Raw genomic sequence first — 27657 nt, forward strand, 5'->3', positions numbered from 1 at the left:
GAAACCTGTCTCTACTAAAAATACAAAAATTAGCCAACCCTGGTGGCATGCACCTGTAATCCTAGCTACTCAGGAGGCTGAGTCATGAGAATCGCTTGAACAGGGGAGGAGGAGGTTGCAGTGAGCCGAGACCGCGCCACTGCACTCCAGCCTGGGCGACAGAGCAAGACTTGATCTCAAAAAAAAAAAAAAAAAAGAGCTTATTTGAGCATTTAAAAATTGTTTGCTATGGTATTTGGACTCTGCTATACATAAGTCTGATAAAACAGTTTTATTTTAAGATATCGATATTTAAATATTTTAAAAGTAATAGATTGCCATCTTTTAAAAAATGTTTGATGAAAATTTTAGATGCCAATTTTAAAATGTGTCAAAGGGCAGAGTGAGACTCCATCTCAAAAAAAAAAAAAAGTGTCAGAGGGGTACTTAGTTTTTCCAAAACAAGAGGGTATGTAAGCAAAATTTTAGGAAACCACTGAAATTCTAATCTCTAAGAATAAAGTTAGTCTTTTAAAAAAATATAGCTAGAATTTTGGAACACATTGAATTATCATGCAAAGTTTTGTGATTGTGATTTTCAAATCAAATCAGTCAGCCTATCACATAATTCTCTTTAGGGGTGTGCTGGCAAAGAGAAGATAAATGGTGGGTCCAATCATGGTTGGAATTGTATCCTGGAGTGAGAAAGGATCCAGGGAGTTAGCATAATTTTAGTCAGTGTGGTTTTAATGATGGCTCGTGAATTCTAACCTGAACAAGGAGTAAAGTAAAAAGAGCAGGGAAGTAATGGACAATAAAAGGGATTGAGTTAATGGATTGAAGGTTTCAGTGATGCTGCTGACCCAGAGCTACGGAAGTAATCTGGTTAATAAGTTAGGAGGACAGGAAGGAGGTTGTCACTGGATGGTGAGATGTGAGATGTCTGAAATCAAGATTTCAGAGAGGATGATAAGATCTATAAAGTGAAGATGAGTATGAATGGCTAAAATGGAGGAAAGGAAAGGGTTGTTAGAATCAAGGAGATTAAGGAACTCTGAGTATAGGCAAATAAAGGAACTAAATATGAATTCATCCTTCTCTAGACTTCCATAGCACATGGATTATCTTATGCAATTTATTCTTTCAATTGAAGTTACATGAATACCTACTTGTCCTTCCTCCTTTCTTCATCCCTTTACTTCACATACCTACACATTTAGTACAATGCACATTTTAAGTGTTTGGTTTCTATTGCTGAACTGAGTTGAAATTTTACTTTTTTTGTGTATGGTAATTCCACTAATAGAATTCTCAAAAAACCAGAGAATGTTTCCTTTATCCCATAAATATTAATACCTACTTACGTGCATCCCAGAAGTCCTATAGTTGTAAACAGTTCCTTTCAACTGGACCTGTTCTCCTCGTACAACAGAATATGGTATATTCATTTCCAGGAAGACATCTTTGAACACCTTTGCCTTAATAGTATCAGCAACACATATACCTTCAGCCCAAAGTGGAAGCGAAGTAGAATCATATTAGGAAATCCCTATATGCTTTATTGGTATTAAAATTTCTCACATTTGCTTTACTTCAAGGAAAAAAGAATACTAGACCATGTTTTTCTCTGAACTCTCACCTCATGCCCTTGATTGATCTTAATTTCAATAATAATTAGTATTAACAGAAAACTTCATTTGTTCAACAAATAGTTAATTCTATTTAAGGCATGAGAATACTTATTAACTAATGCACCAAATCTTTTTAGATATTCATTATTGGCTCCTTTTTTAATGAGTATAAAATTTTGACTGTGGAAACCAAGATTTTAAAACAAAAGTAGCAAACAACAAACAAAACCATTCCTGAAATTATTTGGAAAGCATCTGCACTTAATCATCACAAAGATCAGCCCAAGAGAGGTCATTTGTTTGTTTGGGAAGGCTACACAAGCTCCCAGTCAGTGAGAAAAGTGAAGGAAAATAAAGACTTGAGGCTGGGAGCAGCGGCTCAAGCTGTAAACTCAGCACTTTGGAAGGTGGACATGGGAAGGTTGCTTGAAACCAGGAGTTTGAGATCAGCTTGGACAACATAGTGAGACCCCTTCTTCATTTACAAAAAAAGGGAAACAGGAAAAAAAAAGAGAGGAGTGAAAGGAGAAATCAGTATGTAAGATGTGGGCACATCCAAGTCTTTTGGTAATACATAAAAAAAGAATATTTTTTAAAAATTGCTACCATGTAAGTCCTGGGTAAACTAAATAGATACTAACAAAGAATTACATCTTGCTAATCATATCACTATTTAAATGCATATATCACTTAAGCCTGCTTACCACTGTTTGAAATGCCAACACCTTGAATTTCCCAGGTAGTTACAGAATCAGGTAGGGCAAACTGCAACTGTTTTCTGGAAGTTAAAATGTTGATATTCAAATACAGTGGAACATTGATTAACCCAACTTAACAGAGACATCCATTAACAGTATTTTTGCTCCAAACTACTTTAGAGAATGGCGTAAACCCGGGAGGCGGAGCTTGCAGTGAGCTGAGATCCGGCCACTGCACTCCAGCCTGGGCGACAGAGCGAGACTCCGTCTCAAAAAAAAAAAAAAAAAAGGGAAAGAAAAAAACTCACACGATGAAATCACATCATTAAGGAAAACCTCATCAAGAAAAATATATTCAGTAACTCTCCTATATATTGCATGTTTTTAGACATTGCACCACTATGATGAGAATTCAAGTTCAGCAGGATGCCTTTGAAACATTGCAAAATCCAAGCATACAAAACAAAGAAAAAACTATGTCATGAGTATATTCTGAAATAGGGAAGCAAAGTGATTCACGTTAGCACTGCTCAAAACAAAGCTGACATAACTAAAAACTGCTGATTATGATGAAGCTTGTATATTTATTTACAGCTATTGTCTACCAACTTTGTATCAGGTATAGTGCTGAGTACTGAGTAAACAGCACTGATAAGATATAGTCCTGCTCTCAGGCAGTTTACAATCTAGTGGAAGAAATAGTTAAGTCAATAAATTATACTGCACTGTAATAATTGTACCAATAAGGCATTATAAGAGTTAAGAGGCAGTGTGCATTCATTCAATACATTTATTTTCAGTATCCTAAGCCAAATCCTGCATATAAAGCAGTAATCTGAATTTGGTTCACGTCCTTGAGGTATTTACATTTTAATGTGTAAGACAGGAAAGTAAAGAAGTCATTATAATACAATGTGATTCACACAACAGGGTTAATTGAGGGTGTAATTAATCCAATCACTGGTAGGGTGGGGGAGCAGTGGCCAGAAGGTTTACTAGAGGACCTGCTAGCTAATGGGTAATGTCAGATGAAATGGACAACAATTGTGTGGAAGAAGAAGGATTAGAGAAGACAAGAGTAGAAACAAGGAGATGCATGAGGAGACAACTGCAGGGCATTGAACTCATTCCTTGCCTTCTCATTGGAAAACCAGTGCTTTAAGCCCACCTAAGAAGAGTATGGCTCGAGGACTCAGTACATCACTGTTTTCAGTGATATAGAGGAAGTGTTTCGCTAAAATGTGTTGAATAAAAAACTTCAAAAGGAAAAGAACTTTTCTTCCTGTTTATTAATGTTTGTTTTATAGTACAGATATTTTAGGATAAAAATAGTAGCTTAATATAGTGCATAGCACATAGTTGTGTGTAGTAAATGCATACTGAAGTCAAATAAAATTAAATGGAATAGTACCCTTCTTCATTCTGACCTGGAGCCAATCACCAGTGCAATATACATCAAAAAAATAAAAATTTAAAAAAGCAAAGCAAAACAAAACAAAATTTGATCAAACTGCAGGATCATCTTAACTTTTATGCAAGCTATTGGGAAATGGGTAGTTTCCAGATTTTTGGCCATAATACTTGCATTATCCACATTTCTTTCAAGGAAACATGAGAGAAGTGTAATACCTTCTGGGAACAAGATGAACTTCCCATAACCAGCTTTCTGGAAAATAACTCCGAATTTCTGGCTTGCTTACTGGTAACAGGGTCTTCATGTCTGGATAAAAAAATCATATTCAATTATGGAAAAACAATATAAATTCTACTTATAGGTGAATTTAAAAATATGGCCATTAATCTGTAACTTGAGCATTTTCTGAAAGGTAAATAAAACATTTTGTTTAATGCTTCCAAAATAGAACTATAGGCAGGGTGCATTGCTCATGCTTGTAATCCCAGAACTTTGGGAGGCTGAGGTGGGCAGATCACCTGAGGTCAGGAATTCGAGACCAGCCTGGCCAACTTGTTGAAACCCCATCTCTACTAAAAACACAAAAATTAGCTGGGCATGATGGCGAGTGTCTGTAGTCCCAGCTACTCAGGAGGCTGAGGCATGAGAATGACTAGAACCTGGGAGGTAGAGGTTGTAGTGAGCATCGATTGCACCACTGCACTCCAGCCTGGGTGACAGAACGAGACTCTGTCTCAAAAAAACAAAAAACAAACAAACAAAAAAGCTATAAAGGCCTTAGGATTTTTCCACTAATCGCATTGGCAAAACAAAGCATTAAATATCTTTAATGATTTGTTTCTTAAATTGCTAAATGTTTAGTATTCCTGAGATTATACAAGATACTGACCAGTCTATAAAGTTATTTGCACTTGTATAATTGTAATAATTGTGTTTATAACAGAAAAAAAGGAGGCTTTATATGATTCTCTGCCTTCTTTAACTTGGCAATTTGTTTATATTTACTTTAATAAAAATGGACAGAACTTCTGTTTTCATCCAAGACACATTAATAGAAAACCAAACATGGTGTGCAAAATAACAGTTTTCAGACATTAGAGCATAAGCAGAACTGTGATCTCTGAGAGAAAGGAAACTATTAGGTGAAACCTAAAATTGCCCCAGCTTACTGCCTAGAGGCAGTTTACAGATTAGGGTAGGGAGAGGAATACAAGGAGAGCCTGATGATTTTGAAGACTTGTGGCAACACAGATGGGAATTTTGCAAGGCCAAGTTGTCTGGAATGAGGAGCAGAGTTCCAGGAAGGAGGGGGCTGCAGAGAGAGACTTCTATCCAGCTGAAGCCAAACCAGATGATTATAGCTGAAAAATGAAAAAATATATGAGAGGGGAGAGCAAGATGGCTGAATAGAAGCCTACACCACTTGTCTTTCCTGTTGGTACACTAAATTTTAACAACTAACTGCACACAAAAAGTACCATCACAAGAACCGAAAATCAGGTGAGCAATCACAGTACCTGGTTTTGACTTTACATCACTGAAAGAGATATTGAAGAGAGCAGGAAAGATAGTCTTGAAGCACCGATGCCACTCCTCCCATATCCCCTAGCAGTGACGGTGAAGCATGGAGAATCTATTTGTTGGGAGAGGGAGAGTGCAGTGACTCTGCAGCTTTGCATTGAACTCAGTGCTGCACTGTCACAGTGGAAAGCAAACCAGGCTGTACTCAGCTGATGTCTGCCCACGGAGAGAGTATTTGGACTTGCCCTAGCTAGAGGGGGATCGCTCATCCCAGTGGTTGGAGCTTGAGTTCCAGCAAGCCTCCCCACTATGGACTGGAGTGCTCTAGGGCCCTAGGTTAACTTGAGGGGCAGTCTAGGCCACAAGGACTGCAATTTCTAGGCAAGTCCTAGTGCGCTGGAAGCCCTCAGGAATACTAAACATTTAGCAATTTAAGAAACAAATCATTAAAGATATTTAATGCTTTGTTTTGCCAATGCTATTAGTGGAAAAATCCTAAGGTCTTTATAGTTGTTTTTTTTTTTTTTGAGACAGAGTCTCGCTCTGTCACCCAGGCTGGACAATTAGACAAGAGAAGGAAATAAAGGTCATCCAAACTAGAAAGCAAGAAGTCAAATTATCCTTGTATGCAAATGATATGATCATATATTTGGAAAAACCTGAAGACTCCACCAAAAAAACTATTAGAACTGCTAAATGATTTCAGTAAAGTTGCAGGATATAAAATCAACACACAAAAATCAGTAGCATTTCTATATGTCAATAATGAACAATGTGAAAAAGAAATTTAAAAAGTAATGCCATTTACAATAGCCACAAATAAAATTAAATACCTAGGAATTAACTTAACCAAAGAAGTAAAAGATACCTACAATGAAAACTATAAAACACCAATGAAAGAAATTCAAGAGGACACACAAAAAAAATGGAAAATTTTTCCATGTTCATGGATTGGAAGAAGCAATATTGTCAAAATGTCCAAACTTCCCAAAGCAATCTACTGATTCAATGCAGTCTCTATGAAAATACCAATAACATTCTTCACAGAAATAGAAAAAAAAATCCTAAAATTCATATGGAACTACAAAAGACCAGAATAGCCAAAGCAATCCTGAGCAAAAAGAAAACAAGTGGAGGAATCACATTAACTGACTTCAACTTATACTATAGAGCTATAGTAACCAAAACAGCATGGTACTGGCATAAAAGCAGACATATAGACTTATGGAACAGAATAGAGAACCCAAACAAATCCATACACCTACAGTGAACTCATTTTTGACAAAGGTGCCAAGAGCATATATCGGAGAAAGGACAGTCTCTTCAATTAATGGTGCTTGGAAAACTGCTTATCCATATGCAGAAGAATGAAACGTGACCCTTATCTCTTGCCATATACAAAACTCAAATAAAAATGGATTAAAGACTTAACTCTAAGACCTCTAACTATAAAACTGCTACAGGAAAACACTGGGAAAATTCTCCGGTACATTGATCTGGGCAAAAGTTTCTTGAGTATACCCCACTACACAGACAACCAAAGCCAAAATGGACAAATGGGATCACATCAAGTTAAAGAGCTTCTGCACAGCAAAGGAATCAATAAAGTAAGGAGACAACCCACAGAATAGGAGAAAATACTTGCAGCTACCCATCTGACAAGAGATTAATAACCAGAATATATAAGGAGTTCAAACAACTCTACAGGAAAAAAAAGTAATACTCCCACTTAAAAATGGGCAAAAGATTTGAATAAACATTTCTCTAAGACATACAAAGGGCAAAAAGGCATGTGAAAAGGTGCTCAACATCAGTAATCACCAGAGAAATGCAATCAAAACTACAATGAAATATCATCTCATATCAATGAAAATGATTTTTATTCAAAAGACAGGCAATAACAAATGTTGGACGGAATGTGGAGAAAAGGGAATACTTGTACACTGTTAGTGGGGATGTAAATTACTATAACCACTATGGAGAACAGTTTGGAGTTTCCTCAAAAAACAAAGAATAGAGCTACCATATGATCTGGCAATCCCACTGCTGGGTATATATCCAAAAGAAAGAAAATCAGTACCTTGAAGAGATAGCTGCATTCCCATATTTGTTGCTGCACTGTTAAAAATAGTCAGGATTTGGAAGCAACATAAATGTCCGTCAACAGATGAATGGATAAAGAAAACGTGGTGCATATACACAATGGAGTACTACTCAGCCATGAAAAGAATGAGATCCTATCATTTGCAACAATATGGATGGAACTGGAGTTCATTATGTTAAGTGAAATAAGTCAGGCACAGAAAGACAAAATTTGCATGTTTGCACTTACTTGTGGGTGCTAAAAATCAAAACAATTTAACTCATGGAGATAGAGAGTAGAAGGCTGGGAAGGGTAGTAGGAGGATGTGGGGGATGTGGGGATGGTTTATGGGTACAAAAAATAGAATGAATAAGACTTAGTACTTGATAGCACAACAGGGTGACTATAGTCAATAATAATTTAATTGTACATTTAAATGTAACTAAAAGAGTATAATTGGATTGTTTATAAAACAAAGGAGAAATACCTCAGGGGATAGACACCCCATTTTCTATGATGTGATTATTACTTATTGCATTCCTGTATCAAAGTATCTCATGTACCCCTTAAATACTATTTACCCATACAAATTTAAAAATTAAAAAAAAAAATTAAGAGAAAAAAAAGCCAAATCCTCCCTCCAAAAAGAAAAACAACATATGGACTAGATTGTTTATTAAAATTCTGCTTATAATAAGCAAATATTATTAGCCAGGCATGGTGGCGGGTGCATGTAATCCCAGCTACTTGGGAGGCTGAGGCAGGAGAATTGCTTGAACCTGGGAGGTGGAGATTGCAGTGAGCTGAGACTGCACCATTGCACTCCAGCCTGGGCAACAAGAACAAAACTCCGTTTCTCAAAAAAAAATAAAGCAAAACAAATATTGGAAAACAATCTGAATCTTAGACATTGTACATCTCAATGAATATATTTCTACAAACATAAATTTTGTGGCCATTTACCAAAATTACGATTATTAGATATTGCTTAACAATAGGGCTATGTTCTGAGAAGTATGCTGTTAGGTGACTTTGTTGTGTGACCGTCATGGAGTGTACTTACACTAATCTAGATGGTATAACTTACTACACATCTAGACTATATGGTATGGCCTATTGTTCCTAGGTTACAAACCTGTACAGCATGTTACTGAACAGAATACTGCAGACAACTGTAATGCAATGGCAAGTATTTGTACATCTAAGCATATCTAAACACAGAAAAGTTACAGCAAAAATGTAGTATTATAATCTTATAGGATCACCGTTGCATGTGTGGTCCATCATTGATGAAAATGTCATTATGCAGCACACATATGTATAAAACAGAAGCTATCATTTTGCTTTTGTTTGTTTTGTTAAAGACTATACATAGGCTGGGCACAGTGGCTCATGCCTGTAATCTCAGCACTTTAGGAGGCTGAGGTGGGTGGATCACCTGAGGTCAGGAGTTCGAGACCAGCCTGGCCAATATGGTGAAACCCCATCCCTACTAAAAATACAAAAATTAACCAGGTGTGGTGGCAGGCGCCTTTAATCCCAGCTACTCAGGAGGCTGAGGCAGGAGAATTGCTTGAACCCGGAGGCAGAGGTTGCAGTGAGCCAAGATTGCACCGCTGTACTCGAGCCTGAATGACAGAGCCAGATTCTGACTCAAAAAAGAAAAAAAAAAAAAAAAGACTATATATAAAGTCCTAAAAGCTCTGAAAACATATTAATGAGAGTTTTATAAATTCTGGAAATATGTATTGTAGTTGAAACTGAAATAAGACATCAACTTTTATGTAAGTACACTTAACCTTAGGCTAGATTTAGAAATCTTCTCCTATATTTCATCAATGTAGATATAGACAGAATTTTTAATGGTTATAATATCACAAAAGCATTGAATTGTAGCACTCACAGGCATATTGGAGAGGATCTGGTCAAAGCTCCTTGCTTGAGGCTCAGAGAGGATAAATAACCATTCAAGTTTATGGGATGACTTGGCTTTAAGGTTATGCCAGGTCTTAACTCTGGCCTAGTGTACTCTGCTCTGTACTATACCTCTTCTGATGCCCAAAAATGATGGAATTTTTTTTTTCTTATGGACATTTACAAGTTATCTTTTCTACTTTCAATTCTAAATAGATCATGAAAACTGCCTTTCTTAGCAGCATAAAATTACACAAAATTCCCCGTGTTGAGCAGAATTCTGATAGAAAACATCATACTTACGTAGCCTTCCCAATTGCATGTCTTTATGAGAGTTATTAGCACGGAGCTGGCTTGCGACGACACAACATTCGGTGAAAGCTTTGACGCATCTCGGCCCTACGCTAATCCGTGCAGCTCGCTGCTCACAGGTTTCATCATCATTAATACGGGCTCCATCGTAACAACATCTCTTCACTACGAAATGTTTATATTTAGCAGCTGAAATGGTAATAATGCAAGTGTTCTTGATCATGCAGAGTCATAACATCTCAGGCTTAGAAGGAATCTCAAGGGATACCTGGTTTCTATTGCTATATGACACCCCTACCCACAATAGTCGTGGCTAGTTGACTGTCCAGACTCCCCTTGGAACTATTCTAAGAATGGGGAGAACGTGACCTTACCAAATGGTCCATTCCAGCTCACACTAAATGGTTAAGGGGTTTCCTGCAATTAAGCTAAATACAAACTCTTGAAACTGGAACTTTGGGTTCTGCTGAAAATAAGCAGAAAAATATAACATAGACAAAGAATATAAAATATTTTTTAAGAAAATAAGTTAAATATCCAAGAAAGCTTTAAATATTTGAAGATAGCTATCATCACTATACAAATATTTCCTTCTTCAAGCTGCACATCCTATTTTTCAAAAACTTCTTATATAACATGGTTTGTGGACTTCACCCAGTAGCATTACCCTTCATTGTTAAGTGCTCAGATTAGTCAGTGTCTCTCTTTCCGTATCATTAGAACATAGAATAAAGGTTAGGATTAAAATAATTCACATACAAATGGAAGAAACTATTATACTACCATAGGCATATTAGTTGAACTCAATTTGCTGACTCCCAGTTTGATATTCTTTCTACAGTTACATGGCCAATTATCATAACCATTTAAATAATTATTTTAAAATAATTCTCACAAGATGTATTTTCCAAAGAATAATGCTACTAACAGTTAACTATATGAAATAGAAGTAATAGACTGCCAGGTATGTCCCCAAAATAGTCAAATTATGGATTTTGTCAGAATAAAATGGAAGGATAGGATTTTAATTGCTAGATGAAGTTATCAGAGAGAAAATATTTATGACAAATAAAAGCTAATATTTTGGATTTTAGAGCTAGAAGTAATAAAGACCTATTTCCTTAGATTAAGGCTATGACCAATGAACTACTAGACTTTATTTGGATTAATCTTTCTGAGAGAGATAAGCTAGACCTCCATACATATTTTTCTTTTCATCCATTCTATTTCAATTAGGGGAATTTATATAACATTTAAATTTGTCAAGTTTTTGAATGATATGACCATAACCTTTTTACAATCACATGAATCTTAGGGTACCTATTTCTTCTATCTTCTTTTGCAGCATTCTTCTTGGCCTGATAATTTCTTTACAAGGTTCATCTGGTTTTTCAAAAAAAAAGATAAAGAAGAAGGATTAAAAAGGAGATAAAATCTCAAAAAAATGCCATGAAACGATTTAAGTATTTAGAACATTCACAAGTCATTCATTAACAAATATTGAGGGGCTACTTTGGATTAGGAACTGTGCACCATACTTCTTAATATGACTTGTTTTATCTTAGTGGAGTTCATGATCTAGTGTCATATCGTTTGACTTATTTTGTCTGAATTTGGTTTTGAACCCTGTAGCCTTTCTAATCCACTGATTCCAGAGAAATACCTAAGCATTTAGAGTGAGTGATGCTTTTGTTGGGTATGCTATTTTTATTATTTGCTCTTTGTGCTATATTATTGCAAATACAACTATGAATACCATAGTATCAAGTATAATTATGAACAATTTTAAAACCATAGAAAGAAGATGATTAAGACGTGGTTACTATCCTTAAAGAGCTCCCGATGCAGTAGGTGAAACAGGACTTACAACGACATGTAAGAATGCGCAATGACACAATGCTGTTCTATTACTTGTAAATAGATCTAGTCCCTGCAATAGCCTCCCTATTAAAGGAGGAGGGAATTATAAATTCTATGTGGGGAAGAGGTCTCGTAGAGGCGATGATTCTTACGTTGCTTCTCCAGGCTAATGAAGGGGAAACCAATCCCAATAAATAAAGGCCCAAAGGTGCAAAATAGCATAATGCCACTCAAGAACTCCACTTGGTTCTGTAGAGCTTAAACATAACGTAAGGCACAGCAGGGTAAGAGCTAGTTGGAGAGAGCCAGGGAGAAGATCATGGAAGGTTTTGAGTACTACACTAGAGAATTCGTACTTTATCCTGAAGGCCAGTGAAACATTTTATACAGGTGAGTTATGTAGTCTTGGCATTCTAAGATCAGGGTACAGAATATTTGGGAAGAGGGATAGAAATGAGATCTGGGAGGCAAATGATCAACGGGATTTTCAGTAACAAACATGCTGAGCATTTTACCATTTTCTTGGGAGTCATCTGCATTTGCATTAGTGAGGAAGGTAAGTCCAGCTAGGTGGAACACATTGGCATTGTTGAGGCCACCACCTGCCCCACAGCCCAGATCACTCTTCTCTAAGAATTGAAATACCTGTCCGGAAAGGCAGAATGTTGAGCCCATTGAGATGCATACATCATTCCTCTAAAGAACTAAAAGGTACTAATTGTTACATGGTTATCACAGACCAGTGAAATACACAGATGGTATTTTTCAAATGATCAAAGACAAAATTTCCCAGCTTTGTTTCTAAGTTTGTCCCTTTGTATTTATAAATACATAACTATTCAAAGTTAAATCAAGAACTAAGTCTTAAACAAATAGCTTTGATGAGGACTTTATTAGAAACTGATGTAGAGTGTTTTGTACATAGAATGAATGCTGCAATCAAGATAATGTTCCAAATAAATAAATAAATAGGTATGAATGCCTGAAGGACTAAATTAACAAAGAAATTAATTTTAAGTTGCTTTAAAAGCAGAACTTTGTGCATTTTGGTGGGGATGTCCCTACGTTCTAAATGGGTGAAGACTTGTTTGGGCAGGCTTATTCATTTTAATTTTGACCCCAAATGTTCTTTTTTCTCCGAATATTTTTTAATTTTACAGTTTCTCAGTCCTTCCTTCCTTGTACAAAGAAATTCAACCCTAGAAAATAATAACTGTACATAGTAAGATCAATAGGAACTTATGAGAATTGAATGATTTTGAAATTCTTCTGTGCCATGGATTTCAATGAGAGTTAAAAAAAAATCCAAATGTTACCTATACAGATCTTTCCTGTGCTGCTACTAGCTACTGTAACTGCCATCAACACCCTATCCTAAACCTCCAAAGTATTCTGATAGTAATTTTTCCTCCATGAATGTAATGGCTACCATGATCATATATTCTTAAAGTGCTTACATTTACATTTGAAAAACAAAAGAGGATTGACCTGTGCTTTGGGAGCTAACATGAGGATGGTTTACCTTCCTAAAAATGAGTATGTTGAGTAGATTATAGAAAAGCAGGCCTAGCCTTCCCTTAGTTATTCCCCCATATCCTAGCCTGGTGACCACACTTCATGCAACACTGCAGTGAGACATGCATTACTTAACTCTTTCCAAGGGCTTTTTGGCTCTTCTTTGGACTCCATACACAGCGCTGTCCACTGCTGTTAATGCCACCCAGGAATCCATCCCAGTTACCATATTAAGAGACACAGTTTGGCCTGGAGAATATGTATCTGCATCAGGAGACAGATGAACCTAAAAGTTCATTTGAAAAAGAAAAGGAAAGATCATTTGTATAAGACAAGACTTTTCGGAAGCAGCTCAGACTTTGGCAGCCTCCTTCATTAAAAAGAAAATTCAATTGCGACTTATAATTTGTGGCTTACCTGGAGCTGGTTGCCACATTTTTCTTCAATATTTAACCAGACTGAATCAGACACTAATTCTGCTGTCTGCTCTCCTGTGACGATGTAATAGACCAGGAGTCGGGATGAAGGAACCATGTTCTGTGTTACTGGAATATTTACACTTTGATAAGATGCATCTGAAAGTTTCTCCCTTGTGCCAAAGTGGATAATTTTGCCCTTGGATAGAATCTAAAAATAAACAGCAGCAGCAACAATAAGTAAAAAATAAACTAACAAAAACAAAACCTATGCTTTAGGATGCAGCCTGGAGCTGGAGCAGAAATTACGTTAAAGAAAAATAAAGTTAGGCCAGGCGCAGTGACTCATGCCTGTAATCCTAGCACTTCAGGAGGCCGAGGTGGGCGGATCACTTGAGGCCAGGAGTTCCAGACCAGCCTGGCCAACATAGTGAAACACCATCTCTACTAAAAACACAAAAGTTAGCCAGGCATGGTGGTGCATGCCTGTAATCCCAGCTACTTGGGAGGCTGAGGCATGAGAATTGCTGGAACCCGAGAGGTGAAGGTTGCAGTGAGCTGAGATCATGCCACTGCACTCCAGCCTGTGCAACAGAGCAAGACTCTGTCTCAAAAAAAAAAAAGACATACCAATTTTAGTTGGGCAAGGTGACTTACACTTGTAATCCCAGCACTTTGGGAGGCCAAGGCAGGAGGATCACCTGAGGTCAGGAGTTCGAGACCAGCCTGGTCAACATGGTGAAACCCTGGCTCTACTAAAAATAGAAAAATTAGCCAGGCATGGTTGTGGGCATCTGTAATTCTAGCTACTTGGGAGGCTGAGGCAGGAGAATTGCTTGAACCCGGGAGGCAGAGGTTGCAGTGAGCCAAAATCGTGCCACTGCACTCCAGCTTGGGGGACAGAGCGAGACTCCACCAAAAAAAAGGAAGGAAGGAAGGAAGGAAGGAAGGAAGGAAGGAAGGGAGGGAGGGAGGGAGGAAAGAAAAGGAAAGGAAAGGAAAGGAAAGGAAGGAAGGGAAGGGAAGGGAAGGGAAGGGAAGGGAAGGGAAGGGAAGGGAAGGGAAGGAAGGGAAGGGAAGGGAAGGGAAGGGAAGGGAAGGGAAGGGAAGGGAAGGGAAGGGAAGGGAAGGGAAGGGAAGGGAAGGGAAGGGAAGGGAAGGGAAGGGAAGGGAAGGGAAGGGAAGGGAAGGGAAGGGAAGGGAAGGGAAAGGAAAGAAAGAAAGAAAGAAAAAGAAAGAAAGAAAGAAAGAAAGAAAGAAAGAAGGAAGGAAGGAAGGAGGGAAGGAAGGGAAGAGTTAACATGTATGGGCCTACTATGTGCCAGGAACTTTAACATTTATTTAACTCCTTTCATTCTCACAATATACCAATAAGATAGGAATATTATTCTCATTGAAGAAACTGAGACTCAGAAACTAACTAAAAGTCTTACTGATTTTAATTCAAAATCACACAACTAGCAAATTAGAGAGCTAAAATTTGAACCCAAAAACTGTTTAAAGTCATTACACTGTCACTAAAACCCCTTTTGTTTCACTGATTAAAAAATAGATGAATAAGTGGAGTGCATTTTATTTGGGCATTAAGTTTTAAAGCCAGGGTTTAGATTCTAAATTGAAGGTTTAAGATTTAAAAAAAAAAACAAAAGTCACGTGGAGCCAAAATGCCCTCAGAGATTCCTTAAATTGTCCTTAGAGACCAGGACTGCACACGTGGGTTTGGTATGTAGTCCATAAACAGTTTCCCTTCATCAGTCAATATTTTTCTATGGTCCTCATTACTGTTTTTTCAATTTCTTCCTCAAAAATATTGAAAAGCCAAAAGCATGCATTTGGCCTGGCCATCGAAATAATTCATTCCATTTCTTTGGTGATTGTCAGGAAGCTCTTAATATTTTTTGCAAGCTTTTTTCTCGGTTTCACCAACAGGCTTCATTGATCCACCTCTGTTTCATATAAATGATGCAATAGGGATGTTGCTGAACTATAGAATTGGAACAGGCAAGATAGGATTAAACCCTCAGGAGAGGATTTCGCTTCCCCGTTTTTTGACAGTAAAATGCACTAATCCAAACTGGGTCTAGGCATGTAATCTTTGGCCATGAAAGAGAGCAGAGGCAACATGATTTAATCAGGTTCTCGCTTTGGAATAACTAGGCTCTTTTTGGTAAAAAGAGTTATTAGAACAGGAGTCAGAGTCCTCAGGTCAAATCAAAATCTTCCTCTTCCCAGCTGAGTGACCATCATAAGTCTTTTAACTTCTCTGTCCCTCAGTTTCCTCATCTGTGAAATGGTCAGAAAATCATGCCCTATTTCAAAGGTTTTTTGAGAAACGAATATATTCAAGTTAGATGATGTTCTTGAAAGTGCTTTGTGAATACAAGTATAAAGGATAATTCTAATGCTTCTCTAGAGGCAAAGGAAAATGTTCCAGGTGGGGGAATAAGATGTAAATCCATCATTATGTACTTACCAAGTAATTATAGTGAGTTATTTTGTCAATATATGGGCTTTTGGGGGTAACAATAATATTCAAATATTCTCCCACTAGCAAAGCTTTATGGTTATCAGTCCAATCGATATAAAGGTAACTTTGGCTGAGAGATGAGTATGCTATTGCTCGGTAAACTTCCCTGGCCTGATTTTCGTCTGGAAGATCTGGAGCATCAGTTTTGACCTGAAAAGGGAAATTTCAAAAAAACATGTATACTGTGATGTAATGCTTTCTGTAAAACATACCTTTCAAATTATTTTCTTTGCTTTTTAAATTTCTAAATTTCACAATACCAAATGCTAAAGGGGAAAAAAATGCTCCATTACGCCAGTGTTTATACGGCTGTGGTATCAAGCAACTTTACAAAGACTACAGACAAGAATGAGGGGATTATGGACTATGGCAGAAAAGTCTGAAATGAAGAGAGAAAGATGCTCCAGGAATAAATATTGGTGGTCTTCCTGAAATGTCATGGTAAGTTGGGGACTTCTCGTCCCATGAGATGATTACAGAGAAATGCCTAAGCATTTAGGAAATGGGGGTAAGAGAAGGGAAGTAGTGGGGAGGGGTAGCACTAACTCTTGAGGACCTGGGGATAGGAGCTATGAATGAACATCTCAGAGACTATCTGGCCCAGTTTCATCGTGAAGTAGAGGCACAGATGGGTGCTTATAAATATGAGGTGGAGAAGAAATGATGTCATGGCAGCAAGATCTACCCTCAGACGGCAGAAGTGTTATTAGCTCATGCTCTGGAGTCAGGTACACACTGGTTTGCCTACCAGTATCACCACTTATTAACTCTGGATAAAATTATTTAATCAAAAGAGAGGTTAGAAGTCTCCATTTCCTGAGTCACACAATGGCAAAGATAATATTCTAATTCATCTTGTTAATTAAATGGTGTTTCATGTATTCTTCATAAAGCTGTTAGCATGATGCCTAGCACTTAGTAAGTGCTCAGTAGATGACAGTGAGTATATACATGCTGCAGTCATTGGCCTATGTTATTAACTTGCTCAATTTTTTTTTTTTTTTTTTTTTGAGATGGAGTCTTGCTCTGTCACCCAGGCTGGAGTGCAGTGGCGCAATCTTGGCTCATTGCAAGCTCCACCTCCCAGGTTCACGGCATTCTGCCTCAGCCTCCCAAGTAGCTGGAACTACAGGCGGCCACCACCACACCTGGCTAATTTTTAGTATTTTTAGTACAGATGGGGTTTCACCATGACAGCCAGGATGGTCTCGATCTCCTGACCTTATGATCCACCTGCCTTGGCCTCCCAAAGTGCTGGGATTACAGGTGTGAGCCACCGCGCCCAGCCAACTTGCTCATATTTTATTTGAGATTGGGAACTTAAATAATATTTGCTGGGAGAGAAGACTATTAAGTGAGCTCTAAAGTAGAATGGTTCCCGCAGCTAGAAAAAAGGGAGGCTTCCATATTTTTGACCCTTTTGTGGCCCTTCAGGGGATTAAAGGTGAGGGGGGAAAGAGGATATTCCTAACACTCATGTGCACTGCTATACCTATTCTGAAGCTTCTAGAGTCTGATATGGTCTTATTGGTGTAAGCTAAAATAATTAACACTCAAATTAAAAAATTGATACATTTATCTTCCTCAAGGACCATTCAATGGATTAGCAGATTGTCTCCGGGACTCATTTTTCTTGGATGCAAAATTATGGAACTGTTCACTGGACTCAAAGGTAAAATCTGCCACATCTGTTCTGCACACTAGCCAAAACATACGGTCAAGAGTACACATTGTCCTAGAAAACACAACAGGAGAATTCAGCTCACATTAAACTCCAGCACCGTCACTCCAGATGGGAGATTAACCACAAAGGAAGCTACTCCATCATCAACACGTGTTACACTTTTCCTTGGCTCCAAGTCAGATGTCTCTTGGTTGACATCAATTGTTTGTGCATTCAGTGTTACTGGGACCCCTCCTACCAACTGGTCAAGCGCGTCTTTAACCTGCACCTGTTTGTCAAAACAATCCAAATCTGTTTCAACAGCTTATCACTTCTTTTAAGGCACAACAATTCTGCAATAAATTTCCTTCCTCTCCATCAAAGTATAAATTACTTATGTATTTTTTTCTTAAAATTTTTTTACTGAGACAGAGACTTACTATGTTGCCCAGGTTGGAGTGCAGTGGCTATTCACAGGCACAATCATAGCGCACTGCAACCTTGAACTATTGGCCTCAAGCCATCCTCCCACCTCAGCCTCACAAGTAGCTGGAACTATATAGGCATACAACACCACACCTGGTTTACTTATGTTTAATTTAGTAAAGAGAAGTGTATTCTCAGCTTATAGAAAGATTTAATTCTATTTAGTTAAATCATTCTTGAATGGATTCTCCCATAAATCAAGCAGACTCAAAACATAAATATCATTCTATCAAGTCAGTCAAGGAGTAGATGTGATAAGGTCTTCTGCTGTCTAACTTCTGTATTTCTTTGATTGGTTTAGGACTGGATAAAGGAGAAAATGAGGCAATTGTTTCTGGGAATAAGTCTCTTGACATGAGAAACAAAAATAGATACACCTTTTTTCCTTTAACATTTACCTCTTACTGCCATATATATACATATATATACACATATATGTACACACACACAATTCCACACAGATATAGTTTGTTATTTTATTTTTACATAAAATATATTTTAAGCTAATGTTCTATATAATATTGTTATATTTATATATTTTATTATATATTATATTATATATTAATGTATATGCATTATATGATACTTTGTTATATATTATTTTATATATATAGTATATATATGTAAGAACCTACAAGCATGTCCAAACCTTGCTTTGGGCTTGGTAAATCCTTTTTTTATCATTTACTGTGGGACATGGTAACAAATATTTACTCTTATTTATTATTGGCTTTAACCCATGTCCCATAGTAAATGTGGGCTTTTACTGTTGGGCTTTTACTGTGGGACACTGGCTTTTACCCATGTCCCACAGTAAATAATAAATAACACATTTTGATTGTACTTTAGTTGATCTTTAAAAATCACACATTTTTCAAAGAACAAAAAAAATTTTTGCTCTAGCTTTCTAAATTAGGGGCAGGGAATAAACATTGCCATTTAATAAATAAAATATATTTATAATTAAACATAATAATAGATAAAAATATAAAAACCACATGAATGTTTCAATTCTATACTGTCAGCATTTAGAAGAGGAAAAGAAGGTGAAGGAGAGAAAAATGAAAGCAGAGGAGTAAGCAAAAAAGACAGAAAAAAAGAGATTCAGGGGCAGAAAGAAGCAAAAATGAAAAGAACAAAGAGCAATACAGAGACGAGATTGAACAGAGTTCTGCACAAAGACAACACAGAGACAGAGGGAAACAAATGAGACACACTGGAGGCAAAAACATAGAGAAAGGACTCTATTTTCAAGGAATGATATCTTCATCTTAAGGCTTTTTAAGAATTTGCCACCAAATATTTTTAAATGTTTGTATTTTTTGAACTAGAGTCTTACGGGATTTTATTTTATTTTATTTTATTTTATTTTTTTTTTTGAGACGGAGTCTTGCTCTGCCACCCAGGCTGGAGTGCAGTGGCCGGATCTCAGCTCACTGCAAGCTCCGCCTCCCGGGTTCACGCCATTCTCCTGCCTCAGCCTCCCGAGTAGCTGGGACTACAGGCGCCCGCCTCATCGCCCGGCTAGTTTTTTGTATTTTTTAGTAGAGACGGGGTTTCACCGTATTAGCCAGGATGGTCTCGATCTCCTGACCTCATGATCCGCCCGTCTCGGCCTCCCAAAGTGCTGGGATTACAGGCTTGAGCCACCGCGCCCGGCCGGGATTTTATTTACATATAATTTAATGCAATGGTTATTTAGGGATGCCTAACACAAGGCTATCTTGCCCGAACTTTTGAAGTCACTACCACATCCCTGTCTGTGTCCACCAGGAGGGGCAGGTTTCACAGAATAAGCTCCCTCTGTGACTTACCGCGGCAACATTCTTACCCTGTTTGCCACCCACATGTTTTCCATTAACGGAATAAGATGATCATATGTAGCGAGGTCTATCCCCTCACCCCATCTACCTTGATGGAATATGGAATCCCAGGCTTCAGGAAAAGAGGAGTAGCAACCAAATTCAGTTTGTAGGGAGAGAGGACATATTTGATGCCAGGTATTTCTGCCTCTTCAGAAAATCCACCTAAGGAAATGGCAAGCATCATGTTGACAGCTTTTAGGAGTATTAGGATCTGTATGGATATCCATTTTGTCTCTGTATTTTTCCACAGACATATTCATTCACTCACTCCGTTCTTGCATTCATTCATTTACCAGTAGTAAGTAGGATATAGGTCTTGTTTCAGAAGGGCACTGCAGAGAAGAGTTTAGATCTCAGGAGTTTCCAGGGCCTTATGCAGAAGCTCGTATATAGAGAAGCTCTGGGAGAAGTAGAGCTATAGGACTGGACTGAGGAAGGATGCTAGGAAGGGACACCACTTTTCATCAGTGGCCTGAGTTTCAGTTGACTGTATTCAAGGGATGGAGGAGAGAGAGAAGGGTCAGGCCAGAGACTGAGCCTTACAGAGGTGGGTGTGGGGGGTAGGAGGGTGGTGTTCACAGAGCATAGATACGTAGAGAAAAATCAGAAAAAGGGAGCTTGGTGTAGAAAGAAACCTGAAGGAGAGTTCAAGATTAGCCGGGCCAACATGGTGGAACCCCATCCCTACTAAAACTACGGGGGAAAAAAAAAAAGCTAGGCATGGTGGCGTTGCCTGTAATCTCAGCTACTCGGGAGGCTGAGGCAGGAGAATCACTTGAACCCAGGAGGCGGAGGTTGCATTGAGCCAAGATTGCACCACTGCACTCCAGCCTGGGCGACAGAGCAAGACTCCATCTCAAAGAAAAGAAAAGGAAACATAAAGGGAAGGGAAGGGAAGGGAAGGGAAGGAAGGGAAGGGAAGAGGAAGGTATGGAAGGGAAGGAAGGGAAGGGAAGAACAGGGAAGGGAAGGGAAGCGGAAGGGAAGGGAATGGAAGGTGACGGAAGGGAAGACGAAATAGGGAAGAAGGAAGGGAAGGGAAGGGAAGGAAGGGAAGGGAAGGGAAGGGACGGGAAGGAAGGAGGGAAGGAAGGGGAGGGATAAGGAAGGAAGGGAAGGGAAGGGAAGGGAAGGGAAGGGAAGGGAAGGGAAGGGAAGGGTAAGGGAAGGGAAGGAAGGGAAGGGAAGGGAAGGGAAGGGAAGGGAAGGGAAGGGAAGGAAGGGAAGGGAAGGGAAGGGAAGGGAATGGAAGGGAAGGGAAGGGAAGGGAAGGGAAGGGAAGGGAAGGGAAGGGAAGGGAAGGGAAGGAAGGGAAGGGAAGGAAGGGAAGGAAGGGAAGGGAAGGGAAGGGAAGGGAAGGGAAGGGAAGAGGAAGGAAGGGAAGGGAAGGAAGGAAGGGAAGGGAAGGGAAGGGAAGGGAAGGAAGGGAAGGGAAGGGAAGGGAAGGGAAGGGAAGGGAAGGGAAGGGAAGGGAAGGGAAGGGAAGGGAAGGAAGGGAAGGGAAGGGAAGGGAAGGGAAGGGAAGGGAAGGGAAGGGAAGGGAAGGGAAGGGAAGGGAAGGGAAGGGAAGGGAAGGGAAGGGAAGGGAAGGGAAGGGAAGGGAAGGGAAGGGAAGGGAAGGGAAGGGAAGGGAAGGGAAGGGAAGAACACTTAAAGTTCTACTGGCAAGAACCCAATAATGTTACCCTCCAGGTAAAGATTAAGTTAAACTATTAAGAATAACATTTGAAGCTTTAATATTCGCAAACTCCTTTCCAATACTACATCTCTAATACTCTCTATACATATTCTATATTTTAGTCAAACTGGATGATCTGCCGTCCTCAAAGATTAAGCTTCACCGTCTACGCTTCTTCATTTGCCCTCTCTATGGAGGGTTTCTGTTTCACCCTGTCTACCAACTCTGCCTCAAAACCCTAATTATTTTTCAAGGCTCATCATCTTCACAACACTGTTCTTGGTTGCTCAACAATCATCTAGAAGCGTGCCTTCCTCTGAATCCTATTGCATTAATATTTTGCTTAGAGCTCATATGGAATTCTTCCTTGCAACAGTTCTTTCTTCACCTGTCTTATACCTGATGCTAATTTGTAAGCCACTTTAGTGCTGGCATCATACATCATTAATATTTGCAAGCCTGTGTGTTTGGCAATACTTTAAATATCTTGCAGATACTGTTTAAACTGAACTTATTCAAAATAAATTGAGGAAAAAAAAGAAGAAACATTAAAATAATGTTGAAAACTTTAGGCTTTAGGAAACATTCAGTTTGACTCCATCATTGTGTAGACTATAATAATGATAATAGTAATACCTTTATTTGTATAGTACTTTATCAAACAGTTTTACATACATAATCTTATTTTGGTTTTGATTTTCACCAGGTGAGAACACTGGGGTGCCAAATGGTCAAGGCAGAGAACCTGCAGAACTACTATGGATATGAATTGGGTAATGTTTTCCCATTTTTGCAGTAAAAGTGGAGGTAATAGGGACCCAAAGGCTTGCCCAATGACTACAAAGAAGCAGAGCTCTTCTGCCTTTTTATAACTATATAAAAATCTACTTCTTATAATTATATTTAACTATGAAAGAAAATACAATGTGAAATAATAATAGAAAATAGAAATTATTTATACCTTTAATATTGTCTAAATATTTTTCAAAAGAAAGTACACACACACACATACACACACACTTACCTGTAGACTCTATGACTGTTACAGCAATATAAAGGTACTTGTTGTTTAAATCTTCTAAACTGTAGTATGACAGTTCTTTGACTGCTGTTTCAGAATCAAATGTGACTTGAGCAATTCCATTTATCAACTTTTTAAAAGGAGAAAATGGAGGAGTTATTTCGGAGAAGAACTTATAAGGAAAAATTAATAAAATCTGCTTTTACTAGCCTCTGAATTGAAGGCAGATGTCAGAAGAATGGTTTAGTGCCAATAGTAAAGTAGATAACCGAGTCCACAATTAAGCCCAGGATGTTATTTTCTAATTATTTGTATAGAATTATAGAAGTAGAAGAGTCTTGAACATCACATGGTCCAACAGGTCTTTTTGGTAATAACTGACAAACACGCCTTCTTCCAGTTCCTGCATCATCATCCATCTTTCTAGGCCTCTCAGCGTACTTCTGCCCTTAACTAAGAGTTTGTTGGTTTTTATAATATTTAATTTGTACTTCACTGCTTACAAATTTAAATACTAATTTTAAAACACACAATGAGTAAGGGGATGTGGGGTTAAGTCATATTATATTATTTAATTATTAACACAACAGTAAAATAAAGTTTGCCTTATTTTTTCTTATAAAATTGAGTGACTTGAGGGCAGACATTTTTGTCTTATTTAGCTTTAAATCCCAATGTCTAGCATAGAAATTTTGCATTTTAAAAATGCATTTAATTTACATCTTAAATTAATAAGATTGTAGAGGATAACTGATTGATGATGCAAACCATATGAATATGCAAAAATGACATGAACTCATATCATCTGTGGTATAACGTAAAGAACGCTGAATAAAGGAAAGGGAACCTGCGCCCTAATCTCAGTTCCAGCAATCACTAGCCCTAAGCTTTGGACAAATAACTTCATGAATATTTCCTTGCAAGATACCATGCTGTCTCTGGGCATATAAGGGAAATGATTCAGACTCACAAATAGTTTAATATTGAAAATGATAGATAAGTAAACAAGTCATTCCAATAAAGAAGGGTTTCTCAACCCCTCAGCATTATTGACATTTTGAACAGGATAATTCTTTGTTGTAGGGGCCTACTCTGTGCATGGTAGGAATTTAGCAGCATCCCTGGCCTCTCCCTAGTAAGTACCAGTAGCAACCACAAATGTCTCTGGACATTGCCAAATGCCCCCTTGGGGATAAAAAATCATCCCTGGTTGAGAACCACTGCAATGAAATGTGAAGAATGCGTTAAGAAAAGAGGCTATACAACAGGGGCAGCTAACCTAGTGTAGAAGAGTCAGGGGAGGCTTCCCAGAGAAAGGCTGTCAATGTTGAAACTTAAAGAATGAGAAGGAATTATCCAGGAAAAGAAGGGGCAGGAGGGGACAATGGGAAAGAGCATTTTCAAGCAGAATAAATGACATTGTAAAGACCTGGAGGCAAGAGAGACTTTGGTCAGTTAGAGAAATTGGAGTGATTAATACAAAGGGGAGGGAGAGAGGAAAGGGCATGAGATCAGCTGGCAAGGGAGGCTGATGCCAAGAAAAATGAACTTTACCCTAAAGGCAAAGGGAAGCCAATGGAGGATTTTAAGTTTCAACCTATCTAAAATGGGGGACTGGACTAGATGGTTTTGAAGTAACTTCCCATCTCTCACCTCTGGATGCATCTGTAGGTGTGAGTGACTGTGTCTTAACATCTTACCATTGTGCTTTGCATTGCTGTTTGCATCATTTCTTTTTGATCATCTTTTAAGTCTTCTCTTATCCCAAATGTGATATAAACATCAGCCTCAGTGACTACTTTATTATAAAAATATCTGTCAGACAATAGCATAAAACTGTTTTACTAACATGGTTACAATAACAGGATTCAGATAAAACGTAACAATTTGAAATTACATCAAACACTTGAGGTACTTTAAAGTGTCTTTCATCCTAACCAAAAGAACAAAGCTGAAGGCATCATGCTACCTGACTTCAAACTATACTACAAGGCTACAGTAACCAAAACAGCATGGTACTGGTACCAAAACAGAAATATAGACCAATGAAACAGAACAGAGGCCTCAGAAATAACATCACACATCTACAACCATGTGATCTTTGACAAACCTGACAAAAACAAGAAATGGGGAAAGGATTCCCTATTTAATAAACGGTGCTGGGAAAACTGGCTAGCCATATGTAGAAAGCTGAAACTGGATCTCTTCCTTACATCTTATACAAAAATTAATTCAAGATGGATTAAAGACTTAAATGTTAGACCTAAAACCATAAAAACCCTAGAAGAAAATCTAGGCAATACCATTAAGGACACAGGCACGGGCAAGGACATCATGACTAAAACACCAAAAGCAATGGCAACAAAAGTCAAAATAGACAAATGGGATCTAATTAAACTAAAGGGCTTCTACACAGTAAAAGAAACTACCATCGGAGTGAACAGGCAACCTACAGAAAGGGAGAAAATTTTTGCAATCTACCCATCTGACAAAGGGCTAATATCCAGAACCTACAAAGAACTTAAACAAATTTACAAAAGAAAAACAAACAACCCCATCAAAAAGTGGGCAAAGGGTATGAACAGATACTTCTCAAAAGAAGACATTTATGCAGCCAAAAGACACCTGAAAAAATGCTCATCATCACTGGTCATCAGAGAAATGCAAATCAAAACCACAATGAGATACCATCTCACACCAGTTAGAATAGCGATCATTAAAAAGTCAGGAAACAACAGATGCCGGAGAGGATGTGGAGAAATAAGAATGCTTTTACACTGTTGGTGGAACTGTAAACTAGTTCAACCATTGTGGAAGACAGTGTGGCGATTCCTCAAGGATCTAGAACTAGAAATACCATTTGACCCAGCCATCCCATTACTGGGTATATACCCAAAGGATTATAAATCATGCTACTATAAAGACACATGCACACGTATGTTTACTGCAGCACTGTTCACAATAGCAAAGACTTGGAACCAACCTAAATGTCCATCAATGATAGACTGGATTAAGAAAATGTGGCACATATGCACCATGGAATACTATGCAGCCATAAAAAAGGATGAGTTCATGTCCTTTGCAGGGACATGGGTGCAGCTGGAAACCATCACTCTGAGCAAACTATCACAAGGACAGAAAACCAAACACCGCATGTTCTCACTCACAAGTGGGACTTGAACAATGAAAACACTTGGACACAGGGTGGGGAACATCACACCCCGGGGCCTGTCGTGGGATGGGGGGCAGGGGGAGGGATAACATTAGGAGAAACACCTAATGTAAATGATGAGTTAATGGGTGCAGCAAACCAACATGGCTCATGTATACCTATGTAACAAACCTGCACATTATGTACATGTACCCTAGAACTTAAAGTATAATAAATAAATAAATAAATAAATAAATAAATAAATAAATAAAGTGTCTTCATGCACTATTACATTTCATTCTCATAAAGCCACATTAATAACGTTATGTGCTAGATGAAAAAAATTGATCTAGGGGAGATTACAAGACTTAGAATCAGGGCCCTCTCCTATAGGCCAAATTACTTCCTTGATAATTTTGATACCAGCTACTCTCTATTTTATTTTATGTCTTTAAAAGGTACATGTCCAATCTCACTGCTATATGAGTCCGATTCTTCATAAAAAATTCAAACTACATGTTTTCCTTTTTAGTTTAGAATTAAAGTAAGAATAAAGTAAATTTTCTACCCAGCAAATAATACTAAAGCAAGAGCTAACTTTCCTTATTTATGGTTTGAATAAATACTCCCCATTACAGGAGGTCAGTTTCTATAACTTTCTCTCAAGTGAGCCTTTTATGCTGGTTTAGACCAAGTAATAAACACTTTATTTTCCAAATAAATGCTAATAAGAGAGTTAGCATAGGGTAATGTTTGAGGCATGGACTCTGGAACTAGAAAGGCTGTGCAACTTACTAGCTGTGTGATTTTGAGCAAATTATTGAACATTGATGTACCTCAGTTTTTTCACTTGTAACATAGGAATAGTAACAATATCAATGCATAGAGTTGTTGTAAAGATTAAATGTGCTAATATATGCTGAGTGCTTAGAAGAGTACCCCACACATATAGTTATATAGATTGGTATAACTACATTATACTGTAATTTTAAAATGACCTAAGTTTTTGTGGTAGGTTGCTTGCAAAACTAACCCCCAATTCTCTACCTCCCCATGTACCCACAACCCTTGCACAGTTCCTTGTATCCACAACGTGTGGGAGGAGTCTATTTCCTCTGGGCTGACCTTGTAACTTGCTTTGGACAAAAGAATGTGTGGAAGTGATGGTGTGCCAGCACCAAGCCTAGGCTCAGGGGCACTTTTATGCTTCATTCTCTCTCTTTGAGCATTGCTGCTGCTACAGGCTAGCCTGCTGGATGATGAGAGGCACACACACTTTTAGCCCCATCCAACTGCCAGACATATGGACAGGACCTTCCTAGACCAGCCAGCCCCCAGCTGACCTACCAACTGGCTGCAGGTACATGGGCAAGCCCAGCTGACACCAGCCTGGCCCAGATCAGCAGAACTTCCCAGCTGACTCATAAATGGTGGTAGTTTTAAGGCACTGGGTTTTGAAGTAGTTATGCAGCATTAGCTGGCTGATTAAGTCATTTAAAAAATGACAGGAAGTGAATCCTTCATATCTCAGTGCCAATATCCTAAGTCACCCTAGTCACCAAGCTTAGATCTTTAGCACTTTTATTTTCTTTGTTTTTGCTGGTGAATAGCCAACAAAGCTAAACTCGGAATCAGCTAAAATCAGAATAAGCAAATAAACTATCAGCATGATGTCTCCTTTATCAATTAGTCCCTAAATCATGGCAGACTTTGATAATAAATCACAGATCTCACTTTGGGAAACTATCATCAACCAGAGTTAATTTGAAAAATAAAAATAAGAACAAAACTAAACAAAAAAACCCAAATGTTCTTACCTTGCTTTTATAGTAATTTCAAAATTCTTAAAGTTCTTATAACCAATGAAATTACTTTCTGGTTCTATTGAGACAGAAAAATGTGGCAAGACTGAAAATAAAAACA

General features: G+C 38.2%; 1 protein-coding gene across 2 annotated transcripts in view; it reads right to left on the reverse strand.

Moving 5' to 3' along the window:
- C5 (complement C5) overlaps window positions 1-27657 on the reverse strand; it is a 108845-nt gene that overhangs the window by 60782 nt on the left and 20406 nt on the right. The window contains exons 7-20 of one of the 2 annotated variants that reach the window (XM_030919833.1): window positions 27552-27642; window positions 24284-24398; window positions 22587-22713; window positions 19931-20046; window positions 17637-17822; window positions 15817-16020; window positions 13345-13554; window positions 13064-13213; window positions 11928-12057; window positions 10873-10935; window positions 9544-9741; window positions 3938-4028; window positions 2315-2388; window positions 1344-1483 (exon numbers count right to left, since the gene is read on the reverse strand). In XM_030919833.1, the coding sequence (XP_030775693.1) occupies window positions 1344-1483; window positions 2315-2388; window positions 3938-4028; window positions 9544-9741; window positions 10873-10935; window positions 11928-12057; window positions 13064-13213; window positions 13345-13554; window positions 15817-16020; window positions 17637-17822; window positions 19931-20046; window positions 22587-22713; window positions 24284-24398; window positions 27552-27642 (1895 nt within the window). Of the gene's footprint in view, window positions 1-1339; window positions 1484-2314; window positions 2389-3937; window positions 4029-9543; window positions 9742-10872; window positions 10936-11927; window positions 12058-13063; window positions 13214-13344; window positions 13555-15816; window positions 16021-17636; window positions 17823-19930; window positions 20047-22586; window positions 22714-24283; window positions 24399-27551; window positions 27643-27657 lie in introns of both variants that reach the window. The other variant, XM_030919834.1, reaches the window with a different exon arrangement.

The sequence above is a fragment of the Rhinopithecus roxellana genome, chromosome 16 (assembly GCF_007565055.1).
Source record: "Rhinopithecus roxellana isolate Shanxi Qingling chromosome 16, ASM756505v1, whole genome shotgun sequence".
In the NCBI taxonomy this organism is placed as follows: Eukaryota; Metazoa; Chordata; class Mammalia; order Primates; family Cercopithecidae; genus Rhinopithecus; species Rhinopithecus roxellana.